This window comes from Myodes glareolus, chromosome 17, assembly GCF_982192425.1.
Source record: "Myodes glareolus chromosome 17, mMyoGla1.1, whole genome shotgun sequence".
In the NCBI taxonomy this organism is placed as follows: Eukaryota; Metazoa; Chordata; class Mammalia; order Rodentia; family Cricetidae; genus Myodes; species Myodes glareolus.
Genome location: NC_142042.1, coordinates 64,163,103 through 64,190,989, shown reverse-complemented (window position 1 = coordinate 64,190,989; position 27,887 = coordinate 64,163,103). Strand labels below are relative to the sequence as shown.

The window sequence follows — 27,887 nt, the reverse complement described above, 5'->3', positions numbered from 1 at the left end:
GACAATCTAGGGACAGCAGTAGACAGCGTCAGTCTGGGCATGAGCAGCCCTCACATTCAGGACCTTCCAGAAGTTCAAGAGGGTCACCTGTTCACCGTGAGTCCAGTGATAGTGAGCAACACTCAGTAGTATCACGCAGGTACTCAGGATCTCCTCAGGGTCATGGTGGGCATCAGCATGGAGAGTCAGGCTCAGCAGGTCATGGAAGCCACAGAGGTCCTCAAAGGCAATCTAGGGACAGCAGTAGACAGCGTCAGTCTGGGCATGAGCAGGCCTCACATTCAGGGCCTTCTAGAAGTTCACGAGGGTCACCTGTTTACCCTGAGTCCAGTGAAGGTGAAGAACACTCAGTAGTTTCAAGGAGACACTCAGGATCTCCTCAGGGTCATGGTGGGCATCAGCATGGAGAGTCAGGCTCAGAAGCTCATGGGAGACAGGAAGGTCCTCAAAGGCAGGCTAGGGACAGCAGTAGACAGCGTCAGTCTGGGCATGAGCAGCCCTCACATTCAGGGCCTTCTAGAAGTTCAAGAGGGTCACCTGTTCACCCTGAGTCCAGTGAGGGTGAGGAACACTCAGTTTCAGGAAGAAGCTCAGGATCTCCTCAGGGTCATGGTGGGCATCAGCATGGAGAATCAGGGTCAGCAGGTCATGGAAGCCAGGGAGGTCCTCAAAGACAATCTAGGGACAGCAGTAGACAGCCACAGTCTGGGCATGAGCAAGCCTCACACACTGGCTCTCAGAGAAGACCCAGAGGGTCACCTGTTCACCCTGAGTCCAGTGAAGGTGAAGAACACACAGTAGTTTCTAGGAGACACTCAGGATCTCCTCAGGGTCATGGTGGGCATCAGCATGGAGAATCAGGGTCAGCAGGTCATGCAAGCCAGGGAGATCCTCAAAGGCAATCTAGGGACAGCAGTAGACAGCGTCAGTCTCATCATGAACAGCCCTCACATTCTGGAGCTACTAGAGGTCCAAGAGGGTCACCTGTTCACCCCGAGTCCAGTGAACATGAGGATCACACAGTAGTTTCTAGGAGATACTCAGGATCCACTGAGGGTCATGGTGGGCATCAGCATGGAGAATCAGGGTCAGCAGGTCATGCAAGCCAGGGAGGTCCTCAAAGGCAATCTAGGGACAGCAGTAGACAGCGTCAGTCTGGGCATGAGCAGCCCTCACATTCAGGACCTTCCAGAAGTTCAAGAGGGTCACCTGTTCACCGTGAGTCCAGTGATAGTGAGCAACACTCAGTAGTATCACGCAGGTACTCAGGATCTCCTCAGGGTCATGGTGGGCATCAGCATAGAGAGTCAGGCTCAGCAGGTCATGGAAGCCACAGAGGTCCTCAAAGGCAATCTAGGGACAGCAGTAGACAGCGTCAGTCTGGGCATGAACACCCCTCACATTCAGGGCCTTCTAGAAGTTCAAGAGGGTCACCTGTTCACCCTGAGTCCAGTGAGGGTGAGGAACACTCAGTTTCAGGAAGAAGCTCAGGATCTCCTCAGGGTCATGGTGGGCATCAGCATGGAGAATCAGGGTCAGCAGGTCATGGAAGCCAGGGAGGTCTTCAAAGACAATCTAGGGACAGCAGTAGACAGCGTCAGTCTGGGCATGAGCAGCCCTCACATTCAGAACCTTCCAGAAGTTCAAGAGGGTCACCTGTTCACCCTGAGTCCAGTGAAGGTGAAGAACACTCAGTAGTTTCAAGGAGACACTCAGGATCTCCTCAGGGTCATGGTGGGCATCAGCATGGAGAGTCAGGCTCAGAAGCTCATGGGAGACAGGAAGGTCCTCAAAGGCAGGCTAGGGACAGCAGTAGACAGCGTCAGTCTGGGCATGAGCAGCCCTCACATTCAGGGCCTTCTAGAAGTTCAAGAGGGTCACCTGTTCACCCTGAGTCCAGTGAGGGTGAGGAACACTCAGTTTCAGGAAGAAGCTCAGGATCTCCTCAGGGTCACGGTGGGCATCCGCATGGAGAATCAGGGTCAGCAGGTCATGCAAGCCAGGGAGGTCCTCAAAGACAATCTAGGGACAGCAGTAGACAGCGTCAGTCTGGGCATGAGCAACCCTCACATTCAGGACCTTCCAGAAGTTCAAGAGGGTCACCTGTTCACCGTGAGTCCAGTGATAGTGAGCAACACTCAGTAGTATCACGCAGGTACTCAGGATCTCCTCAGGGTCATGGTGGGCATCAGCATGGAGAGTCAGGCTCAGCAGGTCATGGAAGCCACAGAGGTCCTCAAAGGCAATCTAGGGACAGCAGTAGACAGCGTCAGTCTGGGCATGAGCAGGCCTCACATTCAGGGCCTTCTAGAAGTTCACGAGGGTCACCTGTTTACCCTGAGTCCAGTGAAGGTGAAGAACACTCAGTAGTTTCAAGGAGACACTCAGGATCTCCTCAGGGTCATGGTGGGCATCAGCATGGAGAGTCAGGCTCAGAAGCTCATGGGAGACAGGAAGGTCCTCAAAGGCAGGCTAGGGACAGCAGTAGACAGCGTCAGTCTGGGCATGAGCAGCCCTCACATTCAGGGCCTTCTAGAAGTTCAAGAGGGTCACCTGTTCACCGTGAGTCCAGTGATAGTGAGCAACACTCAGTAGTATCACGCAGATACTCAGGATCTCCTCAGGGTCATGGTGGGCATCAGCATAGAGAGTCAGGCTCAGCAGGTCATGGAAGCCACAGAGGTCCTCAAAGGCAATCTAGGGACAGCAGTAGACAGCGTCAGTCTGGGCATGAACAGCCCTCACATTCAGGGCCTTCTAGAAGTTCAAGAGGGTCACCTGTTCACCCTGAGTCCAGTGAGGGTGAGGAACACTCAGTTTCAGGAAGAAGCTCAGGATCTCCTCAGGGTCATGGTGGGCATCAGCATGGAGAATCAGTGTCAGCAGGTCATGGAAGCCAGGGAGGTCCTCAAAGGCAATCTAGGGACAGCAGTAGACAGCGTCAGTCTGGGCATGAGCAGCCCTCACATTCAGGACCTTCCAGAAGTTCAAGAGGGTCACCTGTTCACCGTGAGTCCAGTGATAGTGAGCAACACTCAGTAGTATCACGCAGATACTCAGGATCTCCTCAGGGTCATGGTGGGCATCAGCATAGAGAGTCAGGCTCAGCAGGTCATGGAAGCCACAGAGGTCCTCAAAGGCAATCTAGGGACAGCAGTAGACAGCGTCAGTCTGGGCATGAACAGCCCTCACATTCAGGGCCTTCTAGAAGTTCAAGAGGGTCACCTGTTCACCCTGAGTCCAGTGAGGGTGAGGAACACTCAGTTTCAGGAAGAAGCTCAGGATCTCCTCAGGGTCATGGTGGGCATCAGCATGGAGAATCAGTGTCAGCAGGTCATGGAAGCCAGGGAGGTCCTCAAAGGCAATCTAGGGACAGCAGTAGACAGCCACAGTCTGGGCATGAGCAGGCCTCACACACTGGCTCTCAGAGAAGACCCAGAGGGTCACCTGTTCACCCTGAGTCCAGTGAAGGTGAAGAACACACAGTAGTTTCTAGGAGACACTCAGGATCTCCTCAGGGTCATGGCGGGCATCAGCATGGAGAATCAGGGTCAGCAGGTCATGCAAGCCAGGGAGATCCTCAAAGGCAATCTAGGGACAGCAGTAGACAGCCACAGTCTGGGCATGAACAGCCCTCACATTCTGGAGCTACTAGAGGTCCAAGAGGGTCACCTGTTCACCCCGAGTCCAGTGAACATGAGGATCACACAGTAGTTTCTAGGAGATATTCAGGATCCACTAAGGGTCATGGTGGGCATCAGCATGGAGAATCAGGGTCAGCAGGTCATGCAAGCCAGGGAGGTCCTCAAAGGCAATCTAGGGACAGCAGTAGACAGCCTCAGTCTGGGCATGAGCAGTCCTCACATTCAGGAGCTACAAAAGGTCCAAGAAGGTCACCTGTTCACCCTGAGTCCAGTGAAGGTGAGGAACACACAGTAGTTTCAAGGAGATACTCAGGGTCCACTAAGGGTCATGGTGGTCATCAGCATGGAGATTCTGGGTCTACAGTTCACAGAAGCCAAAGGGGTTCTCAAAGACAATCTAGGGACAGTAGTAAACAGCCTCAGTCTGGCCATGTTGAAACCTCAGTATCAGGGTCTAGGAGAAGTTCTAGGGAGTCACCTGTTCACAGTGATTCCAGTGAGCATGAGGAACACTCAGTAGTATCAAGGAGATACTCAGGTTCCACTAAGGGCCATGGTGGGCTTCAGTCACACAGAGACTCTGTATCACAACATGGAAAGTTGGGTTATAGTCATACTGCATCACGTAGTACTCACTGGCAGTCAAGAGATGGTCTAAGCAAACCATCAAGTAAAGCACACGTCCAGTCTGATACAAGGCATTATAGGTCACCTAATACTGGCAACCGATATAGTTCTAGTCAACACTGGAGACATGGCAGCTATGGCCGTGAAGACTATGACTATGGACAATCAGGATATGGACCTTCTGAAGGCAGCAGAACTAGCAGTCGCAATTCTAGTCCTTTGAGGTCATCACATAAAACTACAAACACACAAGTGTCAAGATATGGACAGTCTTTATGTCTTTCTCACCATGTAGGATCCAAAGCAAATGAAGGAATGGGAGGTCTGGTGTTAAAATATAGAGAATCAGATACAGATCATGGGCAACCAGTTGATCACAACAATCTTACTGGATCTAGTACAAGTGGAACTCTAGGCTCTACTCTTGGTCATTCTAAAGTAACACCTGAGCATTTGAATGACGGTGATTTTAAGTACAGATACAGTCTGAAAGGAAAACAAGAAACTACTCAAAACCAGCCAGTTGACCAATCTGTTTTTGGCCATAGTCAATATATATTATTTCAGGACCATTCAGAATCCAGTTCAATTGGAAATCAATCTGGATTCAGCACTAATATAAGGCAAGTATATAACCATGGCCAATCAAATGATAGCTACCAGCTGTCAAGTGACAGTAGAAATAGAAATCAAAGATCTTCTCTCAACAGCTCTCTTCAGAGCCTATACTGTATGGGAACTGAAGAGTGTAATGATTTACCAAGTGCAACCACATTGGGTGAGGGGAGACAAGGGCAGGAGCCAGGATCTGATTCATTAGGGACCATCAGAATATATAGTCAATATGTAGATGACAAGAAGACAAGAGACTCTGAATCCAGAGGTTACCATGAAAAGGGGGAAATGAATTCAGGTTCTGCCTACACAGATAGCAATACTCCACTATACACATATGTCCAAGAACAAAAATACAATTATTTTTATTGAGAAGTGAGTAAAAAAATATGATAAACCAGATAAGAACTAAACCAAAGAAGAAAGTAGATGCATAGTAAGATAATCAAACATTTAATATGGTTCCTTATTTTGTCAGTAGGTGGTATATCCTTTTATATTATTAACTGTATTACTATTTTAATGTTGTTTTGGTGCAAGATCTTTTTGTAGGACTCCATAGACACTGAGCTTCTTGGACAGAAGATAGTAAATTAAGTAAATGTATTAGAACTATATTCAGAAGTACAAGATTAAAAATGTATGGTTTTGGTTGGGGAAACTAAGATGAATATTTATAACTTTTCTGAGAAGACCATTGGGGTTTTTCACATGTTGTTTTAATTTTTGATTAAAAACTTATCCAGGAAGCACAGGATGTCGTTTAGGAGTCACAGTTTTCTAGTAATATTCTAACACACTCCATATCCTGAACTAAGAATTTGATTGTTTCCTGGGTGGAGATTGAGAATATTTTTACCTTTTATGTCACCATGGGAGCTCTGTATTACTATTAAATTTATTGTCATGACTTCCTAGACAGAAGAATCAGAACATTGTATTGAATTGGAATTTGACAATAAACTTTTCATCTGAATGTAATTTCTCTTTCCTATCTCTACAAACATAACTCCCTGCCGAGGGGTCAGACGTACATTTTCCTTTACCTCTGTGCATCTAGTAATAAATACTCAGATGCTAACAATGCAGAGCCAAAAGAAGGAAAAATATCACCACATCTAATCCTTTCCTCCATTCAATTACTGTTCAAATCATTTACAGAAAGACTTTATCCTGAATTGACTGGAAATTATTTTATTAATTATTATCAACACAAAAAGAATAAATATAATTCATTTCCTAATATAATCCAAGTGCTGGGAATGAGATTTATGTGCTATAGACTCCCTCCATCAAATACATGAATGGAAATATCTATGCCAGTGGAAATTAAGGGACCCCTACATTCCCTATAGAATAAAAGTATTAATATGTTCCTGACTAAAAGGAAAAAAAACTCATGAATTTGTTATGAACTATAAAGAAAAGAGAGAACAGAAAAATATACACAATATATTAGCTTCAGCATAAAGTTTACTACTACTGTTGTTTCAATGATAATTTTCAGAATGGCAAAACTAGTTAAGAGCTTTTTTTTTTTTTACCAAGTTTGCAGTTTCAAAGAAAAGGCCAGCCAAAGCACATTTAGTAAAAGAGTAACAATTTTCTAAGCAGAATTTTACATTCTACTCCTCTTTGTCTCTAATTTAAACTGTTTTTCTTGACCTTCCTAGTAGAATTCCAACTAAAGAGAAATTCCTGGGCAAGCATATGAAACCACTAACACTACCATTTCAGAATGGAGGAGGAGGGCACCACAACATGCCCTCTTCTGTAAGGCTGAGCCACTGGTGTAGGCGTTCCTTCTGTTTGTGTGTTGCTTTCAGTGGGTAATAAATAAAGAAACTGCCTTGGCCTAATTGATAGGAAAGAACTTAGGTAGGCAGAGTAGACAGAACTGAATGCTGGGAAGAAGGGCAGAGTGGCAGACATCATGGATCCTCCTGCCTGAGACGGACACTGGTTAGAATCTTGCTGGTAAGCCACAGTCACGTGGCAATACACAGATTAACAGAAATGGGTTAAATTAAGATGTAAGAATTAGCCAATAAGAAGTTAGATCTAATGGGCCAGGCAGTGTTTAAATGAATACAGTTTCTGTGTGGTTATTCCGGGTGTAAGCTAACTTGGCGGCAGGGTCAAACAAAGGTCCCCCGCTCTCCATGCAACAATGACTTTGAATGTAACTATATTCTGAGATGGATGGCCATGGGAGAATACTGGAACTAGGAGGTGAGAGTGGACCATTGTAAGAATCATAGACCCAGGACAGAAACATAGTGAGAAACCACAGGCTCTGGCATCAACCACCCATAGCTCCACTACTCCAGGGGAGGAGTATTCTGCAGTCATATGTAGGTTGTAACATTTGCAGGGTAAGAGTGAGATTTCTAGCAAACTATACCACTGTGGATGTGGGCAAACCTACCTATTTCACAACACTCACAGAGTTTTACTTAGATAATAAACTAAAATTTATAATGTAGCATAACAAACACAATGAAATATAAAATTTATAATGTAGCATAACACACAAACCCAATGAAATATAAAAGGCTATCTGATCATGCCAATGAACGAAGGAAAAAACATTAAAAAAAATACAAAATCCTTTATGATAAAATCCATGAAGAAATTACCTATGGAATTATTTTTTTCAATTAATTTATTTTTTAAAAAAAAACAACCTTTTCTGATTTTACATACCAATTCCAGTTCCCACTCCTTCCACCTTCCCCATGCCACACCCCATCCACTCCTCAGAGAGGGTAGGCTCTCCATGAAGTCAACATGCAAACTGGTGTTGCCACTATGGAAATCAGTGTGCTAGTTCTTCAGGACACTGGGAATTGGTCTACCTCAATGTACTGCTATACAACTCTTGGGCATACGCCTGAAGATTTGACATCTTACTACAGAGATGCTTGCTCATCCATGTTTACTACTGCTCTGTTTATAATGGTTAAAAGCTAGAAATAGTCTAAATGTCCATAAACTAATGTATGTATAATGAAAATATATACATTTACACAAAGGAATATTATTCAGCGGTTTAAAAAATAAAATTTGTGCCTGGTGGTGGTGGCACATACCTTTAATCCCAGCACTCAGGAGGCAGAGGCAGGTGGATCTCTGGGAGTTTGAGGCCAGCCTGGTCTACAAGAGCTAGTTCCAGGACAGGCTCCAAAGCTACAGAGAAAACCTGTCTCGAAAAACCAAGGTTAAAAAAAAACATAAAAAAAACAACAACACAAAAACCCCAAAAACAAAATTTGCAGACAAATGGATGGAGCCAGAAAAATAATCATCCTGAGGTAACCCAGACCCTATAGACCAAATTTTTGACATTTTCTCTTATATATGGGTATTAGCTAAATGTATACATATATGAAAGAAATATAAATGAGGTCACCAAATAATGGAGGAGACATTGCTCCAACTAGACATATTAATCCACCAAGTAAAACCTCCAGTGCTGGCAATAGTTTACAGTTTGTTGAGTCATTGGCCAAAAGGGCTCACTGAGGCCCCCCAAACATCACTGCTATTGTTAAGGCTATTGGTTGCTCACTACCATCTGATGATCAGGTCCTATTGCTGAAGACAACACTTAAATATCTCATTAAACATGAAAAACCTGATTGAATATGGAAAAGTTGAGTAGGTGTCTAACTAGAAACATCTTTATAGTATTCACATTCCTGCTAATTTCTCTACACACAACCAGAGGAGAAAGGCATCAAAATCACCCGCTTTAAACTATGACCTACCACTATGCCTGCAAGACCAATTGATGTAATTGTGACTCTACCATTTCTTTGATTGGATTTAGGGACCAGCCATGAGATGAAACCCATACCTGACACTGGTAAAGTATTGAGATTGACTGGATTAAGACTAGATAGGTCTGAGGACTAAGGGAAAACTTAATACTATTATTCTGCTAAAAGAGCATAGCAGTAAAATTACTCCTAATGACATAATGCTATTTAGATCACTGCCTCACTCAACCCACATAAAAGAAGCATCTTGTAGTATATGGCCGCTAACACAGAGACTCACAACTGGACAATGTACGGAAAGTGAGAGACTATGGAGCCCTCAGTCCTAAATTGGGTCAAATCCCTCTCCTCAAGGCTCAGGGATCTCTGTAGAAAAGGAAGCAGGAAGAGCATGAGTGGTAAATGACTCCAGAGAAATGGTGTCGTCCATATATGACTTGGCTGGTGTACACATGAATTCACAAAGACTGAAGCAGCTCATGTAAGACCTACACAGATCAAGCCGCCTATAAGCCAAGAGACTATCTGGAACTGATGGCCACTGATAATGGGAAAATCTGATTTCTCCAATGGAGTGTCACTCGGTCTATCAACTAGACTCCAAGGCAGGCCTCAAGTCTAGGAGTGGTTGGCCAGCAGGAAATGAACTCAATGGTATTTTTGTGGACTTATTTCATTTTTATTTGTTTGGACATTTTTATTTGTCTTTTGACTGTGTCCTTTTATTTGTTATTTTTCTGGTTTTGATTCTTGTTTTGTTTTCATTTTTGTTTCTTCCTTTTTCAAAAGAAAGAGAACCAATATTGAGTTGGGTGGGTAGGGAGGTGGGGAATCTGGGAAGAATTGGGAAAGGGAGAAGATGATCAAAATAGATTGTACAAAAATTGCAATTAAAAATAAAATGTAAAAGTAGACTTAAAGGACTATGCATGACTAACTGAAAGAAAAATGAAGTCACATAGAAGGGGAAAAGTGAGGTAAAGTAAACATTTTTAAAAAAACAAAAGGGATATGAATAGGAAGATGGGCAATCACATGATTACTATTTGCCGATAGCGAGACTCTTCATACTGGACAAACCTAGACTTCACCAAGAGACTGTTAGGATTGATTGATTCAGTAATTTGTAAGTTTAGGATACAAAGATTATTAGGTTTTCTATACACCAGTGAGTTTTGCTAAGAAACCCAAAACATACCTATGAATAAAATTAATTAACAAAATGAAATACTTCAAATTAGAATCACAAACAGCTTAACATCCCTGTTCAGACAGGCAACACTTATATATTAAGTATATAATATATTATACATAACAATAATAGTTAAAAAATTATAGACCATGAATTTTACTAGGAAATTTAGGGGCAAACTTAAGAGGAGGGAAGGAGGGGTAATACGATCAAAATACATTACACTCATGTATGAAATTATCAAAAAATTGAAGTTAAAGATATTCTTATACCCACATAAATGTAGTTCTCACACTTCATCAAGTAATCTGCTCTTTGCAACAGACAGAGACAACCACTGAAAACCAGAACTGATCAGTATGCAGAGCTGTTTGCATCACAAAACGCATCACAAAACACTCCCCCATCTGTCACAGGACCTCTTAGAAAAGGAAGCAGGAAGACTGGCAGAGTCAAAGGATCAGGGACTTTGCTGTGAGACTGTGTCTCCTAGCAACATCAAGACTGTACCTGTAAAGTCTCATCAATTTACTGCCTGATTATGAGCTGACAAGAAGGATAACAATGAACATAACTAACTGGATGTGGAAAAACCCAAGAGGCCTCAGCCCTACACAAAGAACAACAAGCAACTTGGTAACACAGGAGTGGGAAGGTGGTCTTTCTTAGGAAAGAGCATTCCAAATGTTTGTCCAGTGCCAAACGGCCAGCCCTGAAAACATACATAAATGTAACATTATATAACTTAACAGAATATATTTAAGAATATATATGTATATAAAAACATATATGCATGCAATGACAGTTTGTATTAAAAAAGAGGCCACGAGCTTGAAAGAGAGTAGGGAGAGGTATGTGGAAGGGTTTGGAGGAAGCAAAGGGAAGGGATATGCTGTCATTAAAATGCAGTCTCAAAACTAAACAAGAAAAATTTAAAAATATAAAAGAAAATTATGAAAAATAAAAATGTGAAAACATATCTAATATTCATGAATTGGGATAATTAAGATTATTAAAGTATTAATATTATTCAGTATAATATATAGACTCAATGTTATCTCCCATATGATGCTCTTCATAGAACTAGAAAAAAAATCCCCAAAGTATTCTGGAAACACATAGTGTATCTGCAGAAAGCAGAGCTAGAAATTCAGAGAGGAGGGAAGGGAGGAGGGGAAGGGAGAAAAGGAGGAAGGAATGATATTTAGAAAAGACAACTGGCACCACACAGAAGTGCAATCTAAGCCAACGGGAGACCTGGAATCTGCATAGCACAATGGTACCAGGGAGCTTCTTTCTTCCTAGCTTACAATGTTGGGCAGCTCCCAAGAGCTATCTTCAGAAGACAGCAGCAAAGCCTACTGCTTCGGGAGTCCAAGGCGCTTAACTTTTTTCTGTCTCTGTAAAGGTCGGAGTGCACTAAATGTTGAAAGATTACTATTACAGCAAAGGGAAGACATTGAGTCAAAAGTTAAAGAAATCCTGGGGTAAGTCATGTTCTAGAAGCTCCATATTTGGGTTCTATATGATCAAAAAGGGCGACAAATGACAGACATCTGGAAGAGAGAGAGTAGGGTGTTGAGAACCACAAAAGAAGTTACAAGACAGCCTTAAAGCATGGGACACAGAAAGATGTTGCAAAGGGAAGTAGGGAACCCTTCAAGTTGTTTGGGAGAAAATAAAGCCAAAATCATGGCTTCAATGTAATCAATGTAATCTAAGCACCCAGGTTGGAAACAGATAAGCCTAGCGGTGACATTTGATATGACAATGACTTTTCCTGTGTGGAATGACAGAATCAAAAAAGAAATCCATTTTGTCGTTCCTCATATCTCAAGTGCTTACCTCATTATAGTGTCAGGAATACTTCCTGAAAACACAGAAAGTCTACTCACTGTAATTGTACCAGACAAAATCCTGTGCCTTTCCACCTACAAATAAAATATCAAGACGAGGGTGATTGGGGGAATCACCTTCTGTTTCCAAACCACTCAATATCTCTCTGGCTCCACTGACTATTTATGGGATAAACTCTTAATAATATAAGGAATAATATTTATATATATATTATATTAATAATAATATATATTCCTTAATAATAATAAGGAATAACTGAAGTCAGGTCTTGATACACAGACATAAGTGTTAGGACTGAGGCAAAACATTCAATATTCATGTTATTCATTCCACTATGGATGAAACAAAAACAAAACATGATCAATGCCTATTCACCATTCACTATTTCAGGCACTTTCTCTAAAACAACTTGCATGTCAAATATGGTGCATATTCTACAGACAAAACTAAGAATCATAAATATTAAAATTTAATCCACATAAACACAAAGTAGAAATCTAAAGCCACACACCCTAGTTACTCAGAAGCCCAGGTGTCTTCTACATCATCACACTACTTAACACAGGAGTTTAGCACCCAGAGAACATAATTCAATTGTTGTTTTTTCTTACCTTCTTTCCCCTAAGCATCAGTTTACATATCTTTCTTTAAAACACATAAATACAATAAGTAAGTTAGTATGTAAATAATAGATAGATAGATGATAGATAGATAGATAGATAGATAGATAGATAGATAGATAGATGGATAGAGATAGATAGATAGATGATAGAGAGAGAGGGGGAGAGAGAGAGATGATAGATAGGCAGACAGACAGACATCTGGCAGAGTTTTACATTGTAAAATGTTAAAATATTCTCCGTACCTCATTTATTAGTAACATGTGAGGGACCAAAAGACCCCCAAGCCAGAGGAGCTGGCCAACTTTTCACACCTCCTTCATATTTTCACACCTTTGTTACATAACCAGTCTGCTGCAGAAAGGTGCAGACAGCTGTGGCATAGTTTTCACAGCAATGTGACCGCAAGATGTGCCATATAGATTATAGAAGCCAGACAGTTACTTCCTCTTTGACCTGGGCACCTGGGGCTTGGTAGTCTTCCATTCCCCTCTGCCCTCACCCCCTCCCTGCAAGAACTGCCTTATAAAAATGAAACTGTGCCTGCAATAAACGGAGCCTTGACGCATCTCAGACTGACTTTGTCTTTCTTTACGCGCTTGGCTTCCTTTCCCTTTCGCCCCCCATTATTTTCAGGTGATGCCCCCTCGAGACCCATAAATAACCTGGCCTGCTGGACGGGTCAAGTGGCGCCCAACGTGGGGCTCGAGGGACGGTGGTCGCCGGACAGCCCCCATTTAGAAAGAAAGGCTCCGGAGCATCAACGGTAGAGACGTCCTGCATCACCCGTGCAACGTCTTGAGGTGAGTTCGGCTGTCCGAGTTAAAAATGGGGAAGTCGGCTTCTAAAGAGGCCCTCTTTATGAGAGAGATAAAGAGCAGTCTTCGGGAAAGGGGAATAAGGGTAAAGATAAAGGACCTTTTGAACTTCTTCTGTTACTTGGAAGAGAAGTGCCCTTGGTTGATTGTACATGGGCCAGACATTCATCCCCTGACATGGAAAAAGGTAGGTAAAGAAATTAATGATCGTTTAAGGAATGGTGAAGAGGTCCCTGAATCATTTTTTAGTTTTATGGTATAATTAGAGATATTCTTAAGGATTCAGGAGAGGAAGGGCAAGCATCCCATCTCTTGGCCCTTTATGAGGATTTTATTTCTGGTGGACAGGAGTCAGAATCAGCGACTCTCCTTGGAGAAGTGCCTCCGTCTTTTTCATCTAAGAGAGAGGAACTCGGTTCCTCAGCTTCCTCTCTGGTGGACGAGAGGGTCGGAGATAGACAACTTCATCCACCGCTGATTGACAAACCCTCTGCACCCCCCATTTTCCCTCCGCCCGCCCTGTATCCAGTAATTCCTGAGGAAAAGAACAATGATTGGTTGGATTCTGGCGATGAGATTGATCTCGAGGGTGAGACAATTACTTATGAGAGGGGAAGACATAATCCATCTATTGTAGCTCCCATCAGGACTCATGAGAGAAGGAATACTCCTCAGAGACTTAGATGGTCCCAGCCTCCTCCTTATGTGCCCCTCCATAATTGTCAGATCCAGCCATCAGCCTCTTCCTTTGCTATGGCCTTGCCTTCTCAGACTCCTGGTGTCGATAGCCTACTGGCCACTAAACGGTCCCTTGCCAGTCAAATAACCCAGTTGAGAGGCGTTATTTCCCTGCAGAAAGAACTTAAGGATTTGACTACTCAGATTCAGACCTTGCAGGTTGATCTACTGACACCATCATTACCATCCTCTACATCACAGGAATCTCCAGCTAAGCCTCCCCAGACTAGAGCTGCTAAAGCCCGTCCCCCCAAGACTCGCTCTGCTCCTATTAAACCTCGTCTCACCTTCCCGGTGATGACTAGATCTCAGGGAACAGCCCCTAACACCCAGGCAGAATCTTCCACCTCAGACAATGAGGATGGACAGGATGGGGAAGAGTCTCAGTCTGAAGGGGAGGAGGAAGCACGGGAAGACATTCCAACAGGTGGTTCTCGCATTGTTAAGACCCTCAAACTGAAACATCTGAAAGAGCTACATTCTGCAGTTAAAAATTATGGCCCTGCAGCTCCATTCACATTGTCTATGCTTGAAGGGTTGGGGCAAGGGGGAAATCTTATTCCCATTGAATGGACAAAAGTTGCTCAGTCAGTCCTTTCCCGTGCCCAATATCTAACCTGGAAAGCTGAGCTGGTTGAAAAACTGGAAAACCAGGCTGATGTTAACAAACAAAATGCAGCTACAGCCTCATGGACTTTGGATAAATTGACAGGTCGAGGGAAATATGCAGCTGAAAGTAAACAACAAGCGCTGCCCTTAGGGCTGCTTAACCAGCTCACACAAGCTGCTTTGGCCGCCTGGTGAGCCATTCCTCCCTCTAACTCTGTAGGTACTTCCCTTGCTAAGATCGTTCAAGGAACCAGTGAGCCATATGCACAATTTGTGGCCAGACTTTTGGAAGCTGCAGAAAGAATTTTGGGAGAAAACGGCACTGATGATGTGATTGTAAAACAGCTTGCATTTGAGAATGCTAACTCGGCTTGTAAGGCTGCGTTGAGGGGAAAAATGAAAGCGATTGATCTTCATGGCATGATTAGGCTTTGCAATGATGTTGACTCCTTTGAGCATAAACTTTCAAAGTCCATCAGTTTGGCCGTGGGTGCAGCGCTCAACCCTGCGGCCGCAAGACAGGTTTCTCCCAAATCCTGTTTTAAATGTGGGAAGCCCGGACATTTTGCTAGAAATTGCGTTGAGGGAACTAGCAATGCAGACCCTCCGCAAGCATTCAATTTGCCTAAGCCGACTGTACCTGGGCTATGCCCACGTTGTAAGCGGGGGAATCATTGGATGAAGGAGTGCCGTTCCAAGTACGATGCCGCAGGACAGCCTCTTCCTGTAATTCAGGGGAATGGACAGGGGGCTCCTTCACGGAGCTTTTACCCTCCTGCACAGCAGGTTCCTGCGGTTCAGGGAAACAGGCAAGGGGCCCCCCTGCGGGGCCCCTACCATCCCCCACAACAGACCCCACAAATGCAGGCAGGATACCACAATCCATTCATCAACCCTCCTCCAGCTCAAGCCTCTGCAGAGCGACAGCAGGGAGTGCAGGATTGGACCTCTGTTCCTCCTCCACCCGGATTTTAACACCAGAGGAGGGAACAGTCATATTGGATACCGGGATCCATGGTCCTCCACCCCCAGGCATGTTTTTTCTAATTATAGGGCGGGCCTCAAGCTCCCTGCAGGGACTTTTAGTAACGCCCACCATAGTAGACAATGATTATCAAGGTGAAATAAAAATCCTGGTATCAGCCCCTGATGGACCCCTTCTGATATCTGAGGGACAGCGTATAGCACAGGCCCTTCCTCTTCCCCTCTGTGGGAACTTTCCTTTTGCCTCACAGACTCGAGGCCAGTCTCAGCCAGGATCTTCAGATGTGTATTGGGTCCAAAAATTAACAGAAACCAGACCCACCTTACAATTGTGGCTTGATGAGAAACCTTTCCTCGGTTTGCTGGATTCCGGGGCAGACGTTACTGTCTTATCTAAAGCCCATTGGCCACAGAATTGGCCCTTACAGGCCACAGCCACTCATTTACAGGGTATAGGACAAAGCCAAGATACCCTTCAGAGCTCTAAAGTCTTGCAATGGAGAGATAAGGAAGGCAATACAGGGAGTGTCACACCCTTTGTAGTGGGAGGACTGCCCATTAATTTATGGGGAAGGGACATATTAACCCAGATGGGGGTCATTATGATGAGCCCTAATGAGACTGTTACAAAAATGATGCTAAAAACAGGATATCTACCAGGAAAGGGACTAGGAAAGGAGGAACAGGGAATAAAAGAGCCCATCACCCCAAAACAAAAGATGGATAGACGAGGCCTCGGAGAGGATCAAGAATCTGCTGCCCCTGTTCATTCTTTTTCCTGAGGGCCACCGCTCCTCCTGCACTCCATGCTGAGAAAATAACCTGGAAATCCGATGATCCAGTATGGATAGATCAGTGGCCCCTATCCCAAGAAAAGGTTCAGGCAGCCCTACTGTTGGTGCAGGAACAGCTAGATCAAGGACACCTTGAATCATCCACCTCCCCATGGAATACTCCCATATTTGTGATTAAAAAGAAGTCAGAAAAATGGAGGCTCCTCCAGGACCTCAGGGAGGTTAATAAAACCATGGTACCTATGGGAGCCCTACAACCGGGGATGCCCACACCAGTGGCCATTCCTCGGGGCTATGTTAAAGTCATTATTGATATTAAAGATTCCTTTTTTTCCATCCTGCTGCCACTTTTATGATTCAGTTATTGAGAGAGGCATTTTCCTCTACACCTATGGGACCTAATTCTGCGCTGCTAGATCAAGGAAAAGTTGGTGTGCAGAAACATGGTGTGCGACGCCCTAAGCCTGCTCAGAGTTCACATTTAACCAGTCCTAAGCCTATTCAGATTTCACGCTTTACCACCCCCTTGCCTCAGTCCTCCTTTTTGCCCAGCCTCCCAGTTACCAGATCTTCCCATTATAAAGGGATGGCCATGATGGGCAAATATTCTGTGTATACCTCAAAGCCCCTTGATTGCCTCTCCCCCTCCTATCCTGGAGTGGCCTTGTCTGAAATTTCCGGAAAAGGACTTTGTATAGGAAATGTTCCTTCAGTTTATCAAGCCTTATGCAGTACCATTGAAAAAATACCTGATAAATCCTATCACCTAGTTGCTCCTCCCGGAGCCTATTGGGCATGTGGCACCGGTTTAACCCCTTGTGTTTTGACTGCTGTGCTAAATTATGATTATTGTGTTTTAGTAAAACTTAGGAACCCCATACAGACAACCATTTCCCCCGATTTAGTCCCTAAAACAATTGATAGATTGTTTGATTTAATTCAAGGATCTTATTCAGCACTTAAGGTATCCAATTCTAATTTAACAAAAGATTGCTGGTTGTGTCTGTCTGCAGAACCCCCCTATTATGAAGGGATTGCTATTATTGCCAATGTATCCAATCAGATTTTGCCCCCACCAAGATGTAGAGCCACTTCAAATCGACTTACCTTGTCTAAAGTTACAGGATCAGGATATTGTTTGGGTAAAGTTCCTCAGGATTTCTCTGCATATTGCAGCAAAACCATTTTTCCCCATAAAGGACAATATTATCTTGTGCCTCCTGAAGGGACTTACTGGGCATGTAATACTGGCCTGACACCTTGTATATTTGCCAATAGCTTTAAGATTTCAGGAGAGTTTTGTGTTTTGATACAGCTTTGGCCCACTGTAAAATATTATTCAGATGATTTTTTTTTGGCACAATTGTCCCATAGAATAAAAAGAGAACCCCTGACCATGACAATTGCAGCTCTAATAGGATTTGGCGGCATTGTTGCGGGAATAGGGACTGGGACGAGTGCCCTGTTGCAAACTAATCGGCTACAGGAGTTGCAAAGAGCAATGACAACAGACCTCAGAGCCATTCAAAAATCTATTGCGGCTCTAGAGAGCTCTCTTACCTCGCTCTCTGAGGTAGTCCTGCAAAACAGGCGTGGGCTAGACCTTGTGTTTTTAAAGGAGGGCGGCCTATGTGCAGCCCTGCGAGAAGACTGCTGTTTTTACGCTGATCAGACTGGCGTTGTAAGGGAATCTATGGAAATTTTGAAAGACAGGTTGGATCAACGTGAAAAGGAGTTCGAACGGCTTGATGGCCAAAAGTCCTGGTTTTCCTCCTGGCTGCAGGGTTCTCCCTGGCTGTCAACCTTGCTCCCCACTATTATAGCTCCCCTGGTTGTTTTTGCTGTCCTTCTTTCTTTTGGGCCTTGGGCCTTTAATCGCTTAACCCGTTTTATTAAGTCTTTAATAGATTCTGCCTTAAAGCCTGCTGAGGTTCATTATCACCAAGTGGTGGTTGAAGAAGAAACTTCCTGTGCTGAGATGCCGCCTGCTCCTGCGATTGAAATGCAGCCCGCGATTGCTGATCGACTGCCAGAAAATTCCCTTCCCCCTCCTCAATCCTTCCCCCATTCCCCTCTTAGATTTACAACACCCCCTAACCCAGGTCCAAGGTGGAAATTTTGGAAAAATTTTTAAAATTCGGTCATGTCAGATCTATCCCCATGGTGCCTTAAATTTGCATACCCAGTGAGTAGAAGGCTGGAAAGTCAGTGACGGAAGAATTGTCTAAGCCTAGGCCCACCTAAGACAAGGGGTCCCAATGGGGAGGATGACCCAAAGACGGGTAAAGGTCTAGCATCACTCTTCTAACAGGCTCAGTCTCTCTCATGTTGAGACTTTGACGACAGCCACTGAACAGCAGAGCCCCTATGTCTTGAGGCCTTGCACGCTGAGGGCTTGCTCCCATTGCACCAGCTTAGGCTCAGACCAATTTTGGGTCTGCTTCGGCACTAAACTATCGTCAGTCTCGGGTCAAGTACTAGCACCTAGATCCTAAATCCCAATTGGCCTTTTATAATTAAAGAGAGGGGGAGATGTGAGGGACCAAAAGACCCCCAAGCCAGAGGAGCTGGCCAACTTTTCACACCTCCTTCATATTTTCACACCTTTGTTACATAACCAGTCTGCTGCAGAAAGGTGCAGACAGCTGTGGCATAGTTTTCACAGCAATGTGACCGCAAGATGTGCCATATAGATTATAGAAGCCAGACAGTTACTTCCTCTTTGACCTGGGCACCTGGGGCTTGGTAGTCTTCCATTCCCCTCTGCCCTCACCCCCTCCCTGCAAGAACTGCCTTATAAAAATGAAACTGTGCCTGCAATAAACGGAGCCTTGACGCATCTCAGACTGACTTTGTCTTTCTTTACGCGCTTGGCTTCCTTTCCCTTTCGCCCCCCATTATTTTCAGGTGATGCCCCCTCGAGACCCATAAATAACCTGGCCTGCTGGACGGGTCAGTAACACTCTTTCCTTTCTGTCAAAAGAGCTTTAATAAGACAATAGTTCAACTCTTCTTCCTCAAATTCTCAAGATGAGATTTATGTCAGCTCTAATCTTGTCTACTGTATTGCTAAGTTGCATGGATATGTTAAGAACCAATCAAGCAATAAACAAAATCACATCTCATTCAAATTAATTTACACCAAGTAGCATTTAAGAGTGTATGACAACATGAAATTACTTCTAATTGATGTAAATTCAGAGGCTGGACAAAGGTTATGCACCACACAAATTCTAGATTTGAATGTTTGGGGACTAGGGGGATAATCAATAACCTTGATTTCCAACAGCTTTACTGTTAATTTCCTTCTAAATCCTTGCTTCATTCTCACTAAAACGTCCCTGACAAGTTTTGTCAGGTTAGCTAGCCAAGCCTGAAAGAACAGGTGGTTGAGCTCCACCTATGTGTGACAAAGTCCTCATTTCTACAACTCTCCTTCAACTAGGAACCCAAGAATGTGGCCTAGGCTGATCAGCAATCTCTCGCTGATTACTTTGATGACAGAATTCAGATGATCTAGATAATGTGGGTGTTGTCAGCGTGACATTAGGGTCATTCATTCACTCATCTATTCATTGGGAAGACGATAATAACAACTTAATTGACAGGCATTATCCGTGGTATTGAAGTTACAAATATGAGAAAGACACTGTCTTTGTCCTTTCAAAGTTGATATATATCCAGGAGACCAAAATGCAATAAAACAGCAGATATGAATGCTGCGGTGAACACTATAATAAACTAAAGGAACAGAGTTCACTGTTAGGAGATCAAAGCTAGTCTTGACTAATGGGAAGAAATAGGTTTAAAATCTCAAGAAAAGTGACTTTTACAGTTGGTCTCTAGAAATGACCAGTCCAGGCCTACGTGTCCCACAGCACTAAGAACTTCTTGAAGTACACATAACTTCCCAAAGGAAGGAATCTCACAGTGACAAAAAGGACCATGAAAATAATCCAGCAGAATGAGGATATAGGTTACATGGCAGCAAAGCAAGAGTTGTCAGAGCAGTAGGTCAGGATTGGGTCACAATGAGCTTTACACATAAGCCTGGCTAAGAACTTAAGCTGTTATGAACAATGAACAATTGTCTGGTAGATTTTTGATGTCACATGATCATATTTTTACTTTAAAAAAATTATGGCAGAAGGATAAGAACAAATTGGTGAAGACAATTTATAGACTATGAAATTCTTCTGGACAAGTAGGAGACCTTTGAAACATTGATTTTATAGGTTTCTCCTTTAGTTACTGATTGACTGATCAAGTTATTTTTGTTTTGTGCATATTCTTCTTTCATTAAGGAAAAAATCTGATGCATAACAAATTTTTAAATAATTTGAATAAGAAACATGTTTTGGATCAGGAAAGGGCAGAACAAAGATATGATAAAATGCAGAAGCAAAAATACTCTGTTGCTCTGTGGTTCCTTATTTACCTCTGACAGAGCTCTTGTTGGAAACCACCTAACCACATAATCACAGGCTATCTGATGCCTTAAGATCAGCTGAGGTCACATTTCTGCTTAATAGAAACATTCGCCAGAACCAACCCACACTACATTTTGTGTGTATTTGCAGTTATGATGCAAGGTAAGGATCACTTGTGTTTCAATTTACTAGATTAGCCCGAATTTAAGGCTTAGTTGATTTGCCTACTCAAAACTTTCCCAATCTCCATTGCAAATTTGTCTTAATATGATAACATTAAACTAGGAGTATTTGGACTTACATCAGAATACCTGAATTTACATATAATTTAGCATATGATGGAATATTTTGTTAAATTTTTATTTCATTTTTATACAGTGATCTAGAGAAGTTGTCCTCGGAAAAGAACATTAGATAATCACCAGTGCACATACAAAAATCAACAACTGTCTTTTTTTTTTGGAAACATTTGAATATAGTGTTCTCATTACTCATTCCTAGAGTTTACAATTTTCTGAAAAGAAAAATACCCCAAATAAACCAAATTGAATTACTGATAATACTACTTTTTTGTTATTTTTTATTTTTTTAATTTTTTTTCAAAGTTTATTAAATTATAAAAGTTTCCATTTCCGCCCCTCCTCCCAACACCCTCCCACTCCCCCCCCACTCCCTCTCCTCCTCCCTCTCCATCCCTAAGAGCAGTCAGGGTTTCCTGCCCTGTGGGAAGTTCAAGTTCCTTCCCCCTCCCTCCAGGTCCAGGAAGGTGAGTATCCAAACAGACTGGATCCCAAAAATCCAGTATATGCAGAGGAAACAAGTCCCAGTGTCATTGTCAATGGCTTTTCAGAAAGACTCTGGGCCAGCCACATTCAGAGAATCCAGCCACATTCAGAGAATCTGGTTGGATCACGTGCTCGTTCAGTCCCAGTCCAACTGGCCTTGGTGAACTCTCATTAGATCAGTCCCCTTGTATCAGTGGGTGATCGCACCCCTCGCAGTCCTGATTTCCTTTTTCATGTTCTTCCTCCTTCTGCTCCTCATTTGGACCTTGAGGGGCTCAGTCCGGTGCTCCAATGTGGGTCTCCGTCTGTATCACCATCCATCGTCGGATAATACTACTTTTAAATTTAGCTAGAATATACTTCCCAATACTAATCAGGCAATACACATATTTATCAAAATAAACAAATTCAGAAGTGGAAAAGATATGATTAAAAGGTTGAATTTTAAATTCAGGATATAAAAATTTTTTAAAGCACACAACAAAGTTAATATAATATAATGAATGAGGGACCAAGTGATGCAGAGGGGGAAAATATAGGCCTCAAATCTTCAAACCTCACTGTTGTAGTGGGTATTTGCTCCGCCTGGCCCATGACCTGATAGAGGCCCTGCTTCTGCTCTGTAGACATGGCCCCTTTAAAGGAAAGTGGGGTCTCTCTCTCTCTCTCTCTCTCTCTCTCTCTCTCTCTCTCTCTCTCTCTCGGTGGCTGAGATTAGGCTGCTCCTTCCATTCACCCACAGGAAGAATGGAAGACCTCAGTGGCTATTAACTTGTTGTATATCGGAGAGTGCATCCTAATAAATCTTTGATATCCCTCAAAATGGGCTCTCACGAATTCACCTGCATTTGGTGACCAATGTGGGGCATGAACTACAACCCTGGGATTAAGAGTCTCACACTCTGCTGACTGAAGTCATCATTATTCATTTTCTTTTATTCTTAAAGAATTATAGACATTATTAACAATAGCAAGGAAATATCTATTTTAACTTTATTATCTTTTATAGTAATTTAAATATGAATAAAACTTTAGATACTTTAGATACTTTATAAAACTTGTAAATTTTTATTTAAAACTGCAAAATTAGTGATTCCTCTATTTTGAATGTTTTTTTCCTGTTTTTCATCCAGCTGTATACATTCAAAGAAATACATAATATTTTTCAAAAGTTAACACTGAATATTTATATGTAACTAGTGGTGATTTATTGTTTTTAATAATTATCTGTATTGCTTGAGGATTTTCTGCATAAGATATAATTAAAATATAAAACAAATCACATGTTACTATTCCCATAAAGAAAGAAACATGAAACAAGACAAGAAACTTGTTCTAAGTTCGGCCCCAAGGCTCTGGGAAAGCACTGTCTCTCAAGAAAACAGAGCTAAGATGCAGAAGGAAGCAGAGTCCAACCTATTAAAGTATTTCAAGTTTAGATTTCTTTGTTGATAGCAGTCAAACGTCAGCAAAGCACAGGGATACAGAAAGATCCAGTGTGGGAAGAAAGCCAAGCATTTGTGTGTAATAATAATAACAAATAATTATTTATAATAATAAATAAGCCCAGATCGGCCTAACTTTGTGAGACATGGTCTCACAGAGCTAGCCGGTAATGGATCAGTTCTTTCGTTTTATTTAGTTTTTTTTAAATTTTACATACTAGCCCCAGTTCCCCTCCTTCCCCTTCTCCCGTGACCAATATCCCCTCATTCCACATCCCATCCACTTCTCAGAAGAGGTAAGGCCTCCCTTGGGGAGTCAAGAAGTCTGATATATACCAAGTGGAGGCAGGACCAAGCCCCTCTTCCCTGTATCAAGGCTGAGCAAGGTATCCCACCATAGGGAATGGGCTTCAGAAGGCCAGCTCATGTACCCAGGATAAGTCCTGGCCCCACTGCCAGGAACCCCCCAACAGATCAAGTCACATAACTGTCAGTCACATTCAGAGGGCTTAGTTCAGTCCCATGCTGTATCTATAGCTGTCAGTCCAAAGATCCTGAGCTCCCACTACCTAGGGTCAGCTCTCTCTCTGGTTTTCCCAGTCATGATCTTGACCCTCCTTGTTCATATGATCGCTCCTCTCTCTCTTCAAATAAGCTTCAGGAGTTCAGTCAAGTACTTGGCTGTGGATCACTGCATCTGCTTCCATAAGTTACTGGAGTAGATTTATGATGACAATTAGGGTAGTCACTAATCTGATTATAGGGGAAGGTGGGAGTGCAAACTTGTATAGCCTCTTTGCAAATCAGTATGGTGGTTTCTCAGAAAACCAGGAATCAATCTATGTAGTGAGGAGCTGCGGACAGGCCTGCTTTTCATACTGCCCAGCTCCTGCACAGCTAGCTAGCTTAGCCCCAGAAATAATAACACACAAATTGTATTCATTTAAACACTGCTGGCCCATTATCTCTAGAGAGTTAGTTACTGACTAACTTTCACATCTTGATTAACCCATTTCTAATAATCTGTATAGCACCACGAGGTGGTGGCTTACCAGAAAAGATTCAGCATGTCCGACCTGGTGGCTAGCTTCATGGCATCTGCCTCATTGCCCTCTTCCCAGCATTCTGTTATGTTTACTCCGCCTACCTAATTTTCTGTCCTATCAGAGGGCCAAGGCAGTTTCTTTATTAACCAATGAAAATAACACATAACAGAAGGCCCACCTACATCATTTCCCCTTTTTCTATTTAAACAAAAAAGAAAGGCTTTCACTTTAACATAGTAAAATTACATATAACAAAACAGTTATCAAGTAAGAATTACAGTTACAATATTTATATCTATTTTATTTTTATCATAATAATGGAAAACTATAACTATAACTAACCATTCTTCAACTCCATCAAAGACTCCAGAAGGATATAATATTACCTAAGTAAACAAGAAGTAAACAACTTCCAAAACTCTAGAAATGACAGAGACATCTCGCTGCCTGGACAATCACCCGAAGTTTTTTTTATACTGTTGGGGCATCCATCTTCAGCAGGCCCTCATGTTACATATGGCACCCACGTGGATAACTGAATCCATAGAAAGCTTGAGAAAGCTTGGAAAAGAATAGAGTACAGCATATTTTCTTGGTAGGTGAACACAGTTTTATCCGGTAAAGCGAATGATTAGAGGTCTTGGGGCTGAAACGATCTCAACCTATTCTCAAACTTTAAATTGGTAAGAAGCCCGGATTGCTGGTGTGGAGCCAGTCGCATGGAATGCGAGTGCCTACAGCAATTTCTCGGGTCTACTTTGCTTGCTAGAGGCAAGCAAGGCTCTCATCTAAGAGAGGCTTCCTGACTCAGCTTTAGCTGCAAAACCCTGCAGCTCTTTTAAGAGGTCCTGCCACAAAACACTTAAATGGTGCTGACAAAAAGCTGAACACATGCTTTTCGGTTGTCAGTCATAGCAGGAAAAAAGCTGTACCGTTTTAAAATGCTGGCTTTCTGGGCTGTTCTGCCAGGGCAATCTCTGACTCTTTCAGGCAGGCAGTCCGACTGAGTGTGGTCTCTGAGCAGAATGCTGCAACTTGCTTGCTGGCAAGGACCTTGAAACACCATAGAGTTGTGGCAGTGAACACAGCTCTGGCTGGTATCTCAGCCATGAGGATGGAAAGCTAAGGAATGGGCTGGATCTAACTGTCAAAGCCACAGCTTTAGTCCTACTCATTAAAGACTTATGTGGTCAGAAAAAGAGAGATATACAGTAAAGAGAGATTCTAAGACAAAGAAAACCTCTAAACGATTTACAGTGTGTTAAAAATACATGCAGGCTAAAGGTTAAAGTCATTAAAAATAAAAAAAGAAAGAAAGGGAGAAATAGGATGTGGTGGTACACACCTTTAATCCCAATGCCTGGGAGGAAGAGGTAGATTGACCTCTGTGACTTTAAGGTGTGGTAGCACACACCTTAATCCCAATGTCTGGGAGGCAGAGACAGACAGATCTCTGAATTCAAGGTGTGGTAGCTTGGGGAGGCAGAGACAGAGGAATCTCTGTGAGTTCAAGGACAGCCTGGTCTACAGAGTTATTCCAGGACAAAGATATGCAGAGAACCTGTCTCAAAAAGCCAAAAGTTAAAAGTAAAAATAAAAGAAATAGAGGTTAAAATAAAGCCACGTAAAGATGGAAAATACACAGAGAATCTTGATACTGTATGCTATTATGCTCTCTTTGAATTGTTTGAATGCTGAGGAAGGAGCAACAGCTGCTAAAAGACTTTTGTTTATAAATGCTGCTGAACTAATCCAAGATAGGTATTTTGAAAATACCTTGGCTTCAAAACTGAAGTCGAAAGGTATGTTATTTTGGAGAAAAGATTTTGCTTTTGTTTCCACAGAAAATGAGAGACTGTGGATTCATTCTGAGTTAAGAAAAATCAGGTTCGATAAAGGAAGACCACCTGAAAACTCTCTGATAAGAACAGATGGCCCAGATGACAGAGTTCTACATCCAGAATAGATTCAAGACTGCTGCCTGAGAAGATCAAGACTCCCAGGATACTCCAGTCAGGACTTGATTATAATTCTAAATATTCTTTGGTCCCCATAAGATTATCAGTGCCCCCAACCAGCAGAAAGTAGCCTGAAATACTATGCCCACATTCCCAACAAATGGACTATGGGTATTTTCCTTTGTTAAAAAAAAAAGAGGGAAGTAGTGTGGGAGAATTGTCTGTATTCTGTCAATCATATTTTAAATAAATGCTGATTGGCCAGGCAGGAAGTATAGGTGAGAAAACCAGACAGGAAGTAGAGGTGGAGCGAAGAGAACAGGAATATTCTGGGAAGCAGGAAGCTCCCTCTGCCATTCCTGCCCAGACCATCGAAGACGCGACATGTGAGCTGTCACACTGAGAAAGGTACTGAGCCATGTGGCTAACATAGATAATGATAATGGATTAATATAAGTTACAAGGACTAATAAGAAGCCTGACCTAATGGGCCAATCAGTTTATAATCTTATGGAGTCCTGTGTGTAATTTTCTTTGGGACTTGCTGACTGTGGGGTACTGGGCGGGACAGAAACCCCAACAAGCTAGCCGGCCTTCATGTTACAAATCTACCTCAATACCAGTTCTGGGCATATACCCAAAGGATACACAATCATACCACAAAGATGTTCAACTATATTCTTAGCAGCATTGTTTATAATAACCAGAATCTGGAAACAACCTAGATGCCCCTCAACTAAAGAATGAATAAAGAAAATGTGATACATTTATACAATGGAGTATTACTCAGTGGTTAAAGAAACTGCATCTTGAAATTTGCAAGCAAATGGATGGAACTGGACAAAAAAACATCCTTAATGAGACAACTCAGACTCAGAAAGATGGGATCATCTCATAGGGACTTGGCTTTTGTCTGCCTTCTAACTGAAGGATAGGATTTCAAAGAACATTACCTAGCTACATTACTGAGTAAAAAAGAAAATTAATTATTTTTCATAGAACCAAACAATGAAGTCTGATAACTAATTTCAGGGTGAAAATAAACCACAGTTTTTCCACATTTTTATTCACTTAGTAAGCAGTTATTTCCTCAGAGAAAGAATTCTCAGATTTTTTTTTTGTCACAAATCCCTTTTGCACTTAAGAATTACTCTGACCCCAGAGGGCTTTATTTATTCTCCATATTAGAAATTAGAACAGAAAAATCCAAGGACCATTAATTCCTCTAGGAATTATAATAAATCAGCCAAGTGTTGTAGTGTTCATCTGTGCCTTCTGGTACTTGGGAGGCTGAAGTGGAAGGGTCTGGAAGTCAATGCCAGCCTGAATTCCATGACAAGACTGTGTCTCACATAAACAAATGCATTACATGCTGACACAGCTTATTTTTCTTAAAAGATGGGCATTTTCTAAAAGCTAGAGAGCAAAGTAGCTATGTTTCACTTTTTTTTTTTTTTTTTGCCGATTTCATTGGTGTCTGGATTAGTAGAAGAAAACTCTGATATCTACGTTTGCGTGACATCCCTTGTGATCAACCAAACTGAACTTGTAAGAGGGTCAGAGTGCAAAGGTAAGCAGCGTGCTACTACTATGGGGAAGTAGTTTGGTTGCTACTTGGGCCACCAGAATATATTTCCAGAAACTTGACCGTACCCAGTCTTAGTAGGCACCTTCAAGTGGGTGTTCTATTCTTTGTCATCCATTGGGTTTTCACTTGGCCCTACAGGCCTGGACCCACTTCTTGGTGAGGCAGAAAAAAGAAATGTGAAAAAGACAAGGCAGATTTTCAGGAAACTTCCATTACATACCTATCCCTGCCCTGGTTTTAGACAGTTATTTCATTGATTTTTGTTTCAACTACTTTTCAGAGATTTCAAAGAGCTTTCCAGCTCTAATTATTAACTACTTCAAAATTGACCACAGTTTTCCAAAACGCTGGAAAA

At 42.6% G+C, this 27,887-nt stretch overlaps 1 protein-coding gene and 1 long non-coding RNA gene across 2 annotated transcripts; both read left to right on the top strand.

The window, feature by feature from the left end:
• The first annotated feature begins 387 nt into the window (after positions 1–387).
• Flg2 (filaggrin 2) lies at positions 388–5,348 on the top strand. The gene is made up of 2 exons (XM_087897414.1): positions 388–783; positions 945–5,348. The coding sequence occupies exons 1-2, from the start codon at positions 388–390 to the stop codon at positions 5,256–5,258; spliced, it is 4,710 nt and encodes a 1,569-aa protein (XP_087753540.1). The 3' UTR covers positions 5,259–5,348.
• A 7,256-nt stretch (positions 5,349–12,604) lies between these two features.
• On the top strand, positions 12,605–19,119 carry LOC148119486 (uncharacterized). Its single transcript, XR_015735191.1, has 2 exons — positions 12,605–13,140; positions 18,178–19,119. It is a non-coding gene; the product is annotated as an uncharacterized LOC148119486 (long non-coding RNA).
• The last annotated feature ends 8,768 nt before the right edge of the window (positions 19,120–27,887 follow it).

Excerpts from the sequence above, each read along its gene's own strand:
- Flg2 (XM_087897414.1), top strand. The coding sequence starts at position 388 with ATGGTGGGCATCAGCATGGAGAGTCAGGCTCAGAAGCTCATGGGAGAC. Across the intron at positions 784-944 it reads TCACCCTGAGTCCAGTGAAG|CCCTCACATTCTGGAGCTAC; the intron begins GTGAAGAACACA and ends CATCATGAACAG.